This window comes from Vollenhovia emeryi, unplaced genomic scaffold, assembly GCF_000949405.1.
Source record: "Vollenhovia emeryi isolate VEMERY1.0 unplaced genomic scaffold, V.emery_V1.0 DF939149.1, whole genome shotgun sequence".
Classification (NCBI taxonomy): Eukaryota; Metazoa; Arthropoda; class Insecta; order Hymenoptera; family Formicidae; genus Vollenhovia; species Vollenhovia emeryi.
Genome location: NW_011967217.1, coordinates 322,509 through 332,411, shown reverse-complemented (window position 1 = coordinate 332,411; position 9,903 = coordinate 322,509). Strand labels below are relative to the sequence as shown.

General features: G+C 51.0%; 1 protein-coding gene across 1 annotated transcript; it reads left to right on the top strand.

Annotated features, from left to right (window-relative positions):
* Nucleotides 1-75: 75 nt before the first annotated feature.
* Nucleotides 76-8,743, top strand: LOC105565726 (glutamic acid-rich protein). The gene is made up of 3 exons (XM_012019152.1): nt 76-293; nt 5,553-5,727; nt 5,813-8,743. Exons 1-3 carry the CDS (start codon nt 186-188, stop codon nt 5,878-5,880), a joined length of 351 nt encoding a protein of 116 aa, XP_011874542.1. The 5' UTR covers nt 76-185; the 3' UTR covers nt 5,881-8,743.
* Nucleotides 8,744-9,903: the final 1,160 nt, after the last annotated feature.

Here is a 9,903-nt window from a genome sequence, read left to right as displayed (position 1 = left end):
CCGCCACCGCCGCCGCCGCCGCCGCCGCCGCCGACACCGCCACCGCCACCGCCGCCGCCGCCGCCGCCGCCGCCGCCGCCAACGCCGCTCTTTCGTACTTCAGTACCGAGAGTTCAGTTCGAGTCGCGAAGCCGAGCTATTTGGATTATCGACGCGCAACGCCGCTTCTTCCGATTCAACCAACCATGAGCACCAAGGAAAATAACGAGGTCGCCGTTGAGAAGGTGACGGAGAACGACAAAGCGTCCGCGGACGCGAAATGCGACATCAAGGGAATCAAGAGGCCAGCCGAGGTGAGTGCCGCTTCCTTACCGCCGCGCTTACTCCGTTCCGCTCCGCTCGTGCTCCGACTGCTCCGAGAGCCCCGCGATCCTCGGCTCCGCGACGTTTGCGACATTTGTCCCGTGACACGTTCGCCGCGCGCTGACGGCGAGTCGTCCGCTACGCCGTCGTCGGACTCGGGGCGCCTGTCCGGCTGGGGGCAACGCGACAGGCGGACGATACGAGGGAATACCGAAGGTAGACACACGCCGTCGGCCGGGGGACATTTGGCTCGCGTCGACGCGCTCCGCGGCCCAACGCCGCCGATACGGATTTTCCCGCCCGCACGGCGTCTTGTATGCACCGCCGCCGTGGGCCGGCGGTGCCGCGCGTAGCGCGGCGAAACGTGCTCCGCGCTGCCCGGCGCCGCCGAGCGACGGCACGGCGTAGCGAGGAGGATGCCGCGCCGGCCGGCGTTTCTTCGCCGGACTCCATATTTCCCTGCGAGCGACCCCGAGCGCAGTCGAGCACGCTCGATCGGACGCGCGGCGCGCGTGCAGGGCACGTCTCTCGCACGCCGCGCAGTGCTCTTTTCCATCGCGAGCGCGTAGAGCGCGCGAGGGACGCCATTGTGTATTTGTGGGGCCACCGCGAACGCCGAGTCTCTCTCTCACTCTCTCTCCCCCCCCCCTCTCTCTCTCTTTCTCTCTCGTCTCTGACCGCTCGCTCGCTCGCTTGTTCTCGTCCGATGGCTGGATGATGATGATGATGATGATGATGATAATGACGATGGCGATGACGACTCCTACCGGAATAAGCTATAATTACCGCGTGCCGCTGAATTCGAGGCAACGCTGGAAGCCTACGCGTTCGCGCGCGCATAGGAGGGAAGAGAAGGAGAGCGTAAGCGTAGAGCGTTGGAGCAGCGCGAGAGAGAAAAAGAGAGAGAGAGAGAGAGGGAGAACGATCGGAGTAACGGAGAGGATCTCCGCGGCGCCATGTGCTCGTTTCTCGTACGTGTGTCTCTCTTTTTCCCGTCCGGCTCCGGAGTTGGTCTCCTCGCGGCTTTTCGTCTCCACGCGCCCTCTGGCTGCACGCGCACGCCGCCGCCGCCGCCACCGCCGCTGCCGCCGCTTTTGCATCTCGCCGATGGGGCGCCATTTTTACGCGGTAGTGTCAGCGTCGCGATCCGGAAAAGCGGGCGTCCCGCGCATTTTTCCGATCTCCGCCGCCACCATTGTCGTCGTCGCATTACCGCCGTCGTCACCCGCCGCCGTGTCGGTTTCCATCATGGCGGCCGAAACCAAGCCCGCGTTCATCAGTCGCGCTGTCTCTCTCTCTCTCTCTCTCTCGCTCGCTCGCTCGCTCGCTCTCCCCGCTCCTACGCGAACGCTGCTCTCTTTCTACCGTAATTGATCGATAATTCGCTATAAGAGGGTTAATCGCGCACGACGGTCGATCGATAGACGACCGACGCGTATCTCCACTCCAGGTCGACACGTTGCCCTGAAATTGTTTACCGAGCCGCGCGCATAAATGCCCGCTACTCGGACCTCTTCCTTTTCTCTCGCTCCGCTCGTACAAGTATCCCCCTCCCATTCTCCCCTCTCTCTCTCTCCCTCCTCGTTCTCGACACCGCCGACGTACGGTCGGCGGCGGCGACTCGCTCCGTCCTTCTCTTTCTATCTTTTCGTCGAAGGTACCCCACTTGCGCAGCTAGCGGCAACGCCGTGCATTATATACCCGGTGTGCTCTCCTACCTCCCTGTTCTTTTCGCGGCTGTGCGGCGGTCGCGCGCAGCGGCGCGTTACTACGAACCTTCGAGAAAACATCGTTGCCGCGATTTTTCATCTTAAATCGCGGCGCACACCGCCGCCCGTCGCGTCCCGCCGCGTCGCGTCGCGTCGCGTCGCCGCGATAGGCCGTATTTTTAGCCGATAATTTACCATGCGATTGCGTCTCCTCTGGTCTCCTCCGCGTAAGGCGAAACCGGAGCGAGCGGTGGAAGGAAGGAACGTGCGAGCGGCGGAAATCCCAGAGAATTCCTCCTCCGCCGCGCGCGCGCGCGGCGATCGTCACGTGGAAAGGTCGGAGCGCCGCTCGCACGTACGCACGCAGGTCGACGCGTCCTTATTGCATCGGCAAGGCTCCTCCTTCCGAGTATCTATTAGCTCGCTAGATCGCGGCCGCGCGCGCGCGCGCGCGCGGGCAGCGGAAAGCCGCTGGAAAACACCATTTTCTCTCGCGCGAAAAATACACACGCCCTTTTTATGCACGTACGCGTGTAAAATGCGTGACACATACACACATACACAAATATACATACATATGTATAACGCGAGATTAGTATCGCTCCGGAACCGACGAGCGGGAAAAGGCGGGAAGCCCGAGGCCGAGGGAGAAGAGTTGAATGGGGAATCGCGTTTGCCCGCCGTGAGTACGCTCGCTCCGCTCCTTCAGCCTTCCAAAACCACCGGGATCGTTTCGCCTCTCTCTCTCTCTCTCTCTCGCTCTCTTTTTTTCTAGCATCGATACGACCGACCGCAGTCCGACGATCGAACGGCGTTTCCCTATCGAGAGAAGAAGAAGGCGGGAAAAGGCGTCGCGTCGATCGGATAACGCAGTTATGGATCGATGTTCCGCCAGCCAGAAATAACTTATTGCATTTAATGGTTATCGTCGCGTCCCTTTCTCTCTCTCTATCTCTTTCTTCCTCCCGCGGCGCTCGACTTTTCGCGCGCGCACCTTTTTATCGCGCAATTATCTTAATTAAAGCGGTTGCACGCGTTTCAAACGCGCGCGCGCGCTGCCGCGACGCCGGTTGATCCATCGTCCCTCGTCACTCGCCGATATCTCGTCCTCGGGATTGCGATGAGACGCGATAAGGGAGAGAATTCGGCGCCGGCGATATTCCGAGAAGCGCCGAGACTCGCTTGACGCTCGCGCTCGCCGCAGGACTGCCGATCTCCCCCGCTGATAATCCGCCGATGCGATTCACCAGCGTCACGTGTCAGTTACGTAACGAGCGTACGCACATCGCGCCGATCGTTCGCTCCAAGAAATTATTACGACGGCGCTGGCGCGATAGGTTATGAGCGTGGGTTATCTGCGAGACCTCGCGATTGGGAACGGATAGATAGGTAATCGTCGCGGGGATAACGAGCGCGGCGGCGTCGTCGACCAACGGGCGCGAACGTGGCCGCGCTGTCATTCACGCCGAGACCTCGTACGCTCGCGACGTCTCGACGAATGGGAGAGCAGCAGCAGCAGCCGTCGAGTTCGAAGTAACGCGCGCGTCAGCTCTTCGATCGGGTTACCATAGTTTGTAGAACGCCGCCGGTAACCGATCCTTCATTAGCATTTTATCGCAACAGGTCGACTCCGTACACGGTGATACAATTACTCCAGATAGAAAGAGAGAGAGAGAGAGGGGAGGGGGGGGAAGGAGCTTAACATCGATTGAGCTCGAATGTCTCGATCTTGCTCCGGCACTTGCCGCCATGGAAGCCTAACCGCGCGCCGCCGGACACTTCCGGTATTATTGTTACTCGATCGGCGCGATCGATCGCGCGGCCTCGCGCCTCCACGCAGCCCGGCGTCTGCGTCCCGGCGACGCCACGTGATATCCGTCCCTCGCGCGGAATGTCCGTGGCTCTCTTTAGTTTAGATTTATACTCTTATTCGAAGGCTTCGCGTTGCACGACACTTGGCACGCCGCGCTTCGGTATCTTCCTCCCTTATCTTCCCCCCCGTTCACCTCGTCTCGCTCGCTCGCACGCGGAATTGCACGCAGCGCGAACGTATCCCCGCCGCGGCGCGCGCGGCACCGCCGTCCGCCAATCGCCGCGCTCTTCCCACCGCGCGTCGTCGCTCCGCCCGCGTCCGATTGGCCGGCGTGGCGGCGCGCGCGCATCCGAAGCCGCTTTCCCATACCCGCCGATACACACGGCGCGTGTATGCTATTACGCCAGCCGGCAGCAGCCGCCCCACCGCCATCTTCACCTATACCACCACCACCACCGTCGTCGTCGTCGTCGCCGTCGTCGTCGCCGTCGTCGTCGCCGTCGTCGTCGTCGTCGTCGCCACTACCACCACGCTCGCCCGTCACCATCATCACCGTCGCCATCAACTATTACCACCACCACCACCACCGTGGTCGGTCAGCAACGCCGTATGGTCACGAGTCCGGCGTTACCGACGCGGCTCTCGCAAAACCGGAGCGACGTTAGAATATGCCGAATATCGGAAACCGTTGCGTGCGTCGCCCCGACATGTCATCTTTCTCTCTCCCTCTCCTACGGAGCGGATGTACGCGCTACCTTGGCGCGCCCTCGTCGCCGGCGATCTCGATCTCTCGCTGTCGCGATAAATCGCGATTCCGAACGATACGCGCGACTCCCCCCGGGGGATTCCCGTCGGCGGCGTGCTTTCAGGTTGCCCGCGGAGCGAACTCCGCGCGCTCGGCTGCTGGCCTACCGTCTCCCCCCTCCCCCAGCCCTCTTTCTTTCCACGAAATCGATAAACTATGATGCTTATTGCGTTATGGCCGTTACGGGCCATCGGGACTGGATCAAGGGCATGGTTCTACGACTCTCGGAGGGCGGGGAGAATTAACGTTGCGCGCGCGCGTGTAGGCGCTTATAGAGTCGCGTTCCCCTTTTGCCTATTTTATGTAAAGGACGATTAGTCCCGTTCTCTCTCTCTCCCTCTCTCGTGCGCGTGCGCGCACGCACGCGCGCGCGCACATACACATACACACCTTTAGCACGCGCCGCTTTGAAGTACGCGGGGGCGAAGTCACAGGACAGCTCCGCGCCAAGCTAAACGTTTATCGGCAAAGTGGTGATACTTTCTACTACCTGTTCTTCGTGTTTTCGGCGCTGCCGGATCGGCGTACGCGATTCCCTCCGCCATTTCCCGTTTCCTGTCCTACCGTATTTTAGCGGACAGGGAAAGTCCCCCCCCCCCCACTCGCCGCCCTTTCCGCGCCACCGTGTTTCTTGGCGGGAAGGGACCTTGTCCTCTTCTCGCCGGTCGGCGCGCTTTCCCCTCTGTCCTTCTCGCCTCTTCCGCTGGCGCCCAATTTTCTTTCCTTCCTGTCCGTCCGTCCGTCCGTTCGACGCTAAAAGAGTTGTAGTAGCATGCCATCTGTACACGCAGAACGGAGGGTGTTCGAATACAAGTCCGCGCGCAATCGAGATCGGTAATGATCCCTCGCTTCTTCGCAGCCAGGCTGCTCATTTATCGCTGGACGTTTGATTGAAGTAAGCCGTTTCTTTTCCGTGTTACAGGAGAAAAGTGAAGATACGAAGAAACAGAAAAAGGAGGAAAACGGAGACGGAGAGGTAGAAGAAGAGGAAATTGAGGAAGAGATCGAAGAAGAGGAGGAAGTAGATGGCGATGGAGAGGAAGACGATGATGACGATGACATACCAGAGGGTGAAGAAGATTTAGAAGAGGGAGAAGGTAAATAGGCGACCTGTCCAACTGTATCTCGGACTCCCCAACGAGGCTCTCGCTCGCTCACGCTCGCAAACGCTTATTGTTACAGATGAGGAGGACGATGACGCGGAAGGTGAGGTGGAAGGTGAGGTAGAAGACGACGAAGACGACGCATAATGAAAAAAGGGAAAACATTATGCAATTAAGAAGGGAGGCGTTAGGCACGTGACGACATCATGGTCGATTTTCGGCAAACTCAGCAAACTTACTCTCATATTGAGTGGTTGGTAACAATGTTGATATCCTCGTGCCCAATCCGTGTTATTGGATCCTCTCTATCTTCCGAACGAAAAAGTAAAATATACCACCTCACCGGAATTGTGGTGGGCTGACTCTCGTGAGCAGTTCTTTACTTGGCTTGGCTCTTCGCAATTCTGGTCTAGCCGCCACCAAATGCTATTAGGTAGTTTGAATGACAACTGTATATTCGTCCTGAGGATTCGATAAGTTGATCTTGTCTGCTAACTAGATTCTTATTTCGATCGTTCAATCGCCCATTCGTACGCGCGTGCACGATTCCCAAGACGAATCTATCGTTTTATCCGAACCACCTACTAACTGGTATTTGCCGACATCTGGCTTTATTCGTCGGAATAAGAATTTTTTAACAAGAATACTTATTTAAGATATAAAAAAAAACTATTATATTTAAATAGTGTAAAACGAATATTCGAAGGAGATGATTTTTTTACATTTAAAATCAAATTTACGTTTGTAGTTCGACGAATGTCTCTCACCTTGTACGTGTGATATATTGAGTTCTTCTTCTCGAATCGAAATGTGTAATTGCAGTGTCTTCACAGGAGCGCGAGGCCATCGAGCAGAATTGAGCGATTCATACGTAACATATACGGCAAATAAATTAAGTAAATAGGCACGAATGGACATCTCTCGGCATTCAATGTATACTACAATGAGGAAATCTTAAGAAAAGAAAAGCGAAGAAAAAAAATAGACGTACCAGCCGCTTCGTGCTCCTGTTTGGTATAGAGACAGGAATTAAGATTAAATGCAACGCTCGCGTCAAGTAGTATGGATGAATAATATGTGACTTTAATATTGCATAATAATTATACATAGTATGTATAAAGTTATGGGATAAGAAACATTTTATTATTAACGATAATATGTAAACGTAATATAATGCGGAGAGGTTGTTACACTTTAGGCTTGGGCATAGATAAGGGAGAGCATCGAACAGTCAACTTGTAAAGTGTAAGGGCCCTATCACCCTTCTCTCTTCATTTCAACCAACTATATCATTTTTTGTAGAAGATAAGAGTTCAATTACACACATAGATGAATCTATATATATAAATATATATATATAAAGTCTATATATTTATAACTCTCCAGAACTGCCGTACATATGACGCGAAATTACAAAAGGAAAAAAAAAATCCGGACTACATGTTGTGACAGTTATGTAATAAGTACTCTCCCTATTTTCGAATATTCTCATTTGAGTGTAATTTGAGCGTTTCAGTTACTTCTATCTATTACGATTTTATCTTGACTTTATTGTGGACTATTTTTCACGGCAATGATTCTCAGACTGTTGCACGAACGAGCCATCGGTATATTTATTCATATATTTTTCCACGTGGTCCACGTTTCTTAATAACGACATATACACCAGGTTGTGTCAATGGTGTCGAAAAAATTTTAATAGTGCATGTTGATAATGACAATTATTGATTTGCTGAATCAATCACTGAAACAGAAAGATCGCTCTTTGTACAAAAGTCGGCGAATCGTTGCGATTGGCGTGTCCATGCCGCTACTTATTTTCGGGAGACTGTTCAAAGGGTGAAGAGACATTGCGGTAATACACTGTATCATATAAGCATAATAATTAAATAAAGGTAATGATAATTTTGAATGCGAGAAGATGTCCCGTTTTAATGTACAAATATTTTCGAATGAGATAGTTAAATAAAACGCAGTTAGATCAGAGAAAATGAATTCGTTCTCGTAAGTAGTGATGAGTTTAATATCTGAAAAAAAAAAACTATGAGGAGACGAGCGGTGTAATGGCTGCTCGAAAACCACACGGACTAAAAATCCCGCTGTATGGAAACCAAGGAGATGGAGGTTGGACCGTGTAACGTTGATGATACTTAGAAAGAAAACAAAAATCTCTTACCGTCGCACGATTCGATGGTGCAAAAGAAGGGGGATTCGTATGCTCCTCATAAGTGTGTGTAACGTGTCCAACAAAGCCGATCGATGTCAATGTGATGCGTACAGATCATACCATCTCCGGCAGTCTCTGTTAATCTACGGTTTTATACGCAATCTGCTGCTGTATTTACACGTGTTTGCTTCAAGATAGTAACTTGACGATGACAAAATTGGCAAAGAACTATCTTTAAGTACAGGTGCCTGAGCAAAATCAGTACTTTAGCGTTCATAGTATACTATACTATACATACTTTAAGCATAGGCACATTTAATTTTATTAAATACAACGTCAAGCCCCGTTGGCAACACGTGCATCCTGAACAAAAAATAAAGAAATAAATAAAAGGGAAAAAAAGAGACTTGCGTTTTGTACTGTGCCAAGCCCGACAGAGTACGGTACTCTTCTTCGCGCTCGAGTACTCGACGCGATTCGCGAAATTCACTTAATGGTGCTAACGGGTCTTACAATCAATCAGGCTGATCGCCCACGTACCGTTACACCCCTACGTTTGTTAGGTAAGCATAAAAAGGAAAAGTTCAAGACGTCAAATCCGGCAAATCTGTGCCGACAACCACGTGTGTCACACGATTGAAACGCAAACGAAAAATCCTAGGCTAAGAATTTGGTTTGTGTGTTCATAAGTCTTGTTCAAGCTACTTTTGTACAGGATACCATTGCATCATCTCTTTCAACGTATAACAAGTAACCGACACACCACAGACTATATATTTCTGCCCATTCCATCAGAACTGAAACTTTCATTGTATTTTTAAGTAAATACATTTTGGAAAACAACACGGATGCCTTTTTTATTCTTCACACGCGTGTGAAGAGAAATATTTCTCCCCCGCTCATAGATTTTATATATATATATATATATATATATATATATATGCATAATGTATTGCTATATCCTTGCGAATACATTTGTGCAATTCAGGGACGCCGCCTGAGAAAGAAGATTGTAAAGTAGTGGTGTTATACGACAGTCGTGTGCCGTATATATACACATGTAAGCTACATTTTTACATTGAGATAATCCGAGCGTTCACTGCCGACTTTTTCACGCCAAGTACACGAGAGCGCTACTTATCGATCGATGTTACGTAAATATGCAGTCGTAACTGTAAATATCCACTTTTGTTGTATCTTTAAACAGGATATTAAGTGCTCGCAAAATGATCCGACACAGTAAACTGACGATCGACGCGTGTACGTATCGTTTTACCGTTTCCTTCATTTTCCATTGCGTCCGATTTCCATCTGATGTCTATGACGATACTTTCGTCGCGGGACATTTATGCACGACGCACGATGTACAAACTAGAAATAAAATCGTGAAATTTACACGCGAGATTGTCGAGGCCAAATATTCTTAATTTATAACAACATTTTATTTACATTATAGGTATATGGCAAATAATTAAATGTAGTTCTTAGATATAAGATACCTTACATTTCCCACACGCTAATAAATAACCTGAGATGATTGTAAAAATATGTATATTTTACATCCAAAACGATCGTTGCTGCATTAATCTAATAAAATTGTCCGTTAGATTAGAGAATTGCGCTGATCCTTTTACTCTTACACGTTATTCGCAAATGAAGCTCTTGCAACACGCACAACGAAGTACCTGGACGGAAACGTTTATCAAAAAATTTTTTGAGTACGCCGATCTTGTAACATCTCTCCGCCGTACGCCTTTCTTTGAGGAAACGTTAATCCTAAATATAACAATCGTATGCTAAATATATGTACAAAGTGCGGTTTTGTAGCTTTGCAAAAAGGATAAAAATGCGATAAGCAATAGAAAACGCATACGGATATTTATCTAATGTATAATAATTCGCAGTATTGCTAGCAAGCTTGCTCGTTTTATCCACTTTGACACAATTGCTTCTGGTTATTGCGCGTGATTTTTCCTTGCGCGAGGAATATCGTACAATCTATA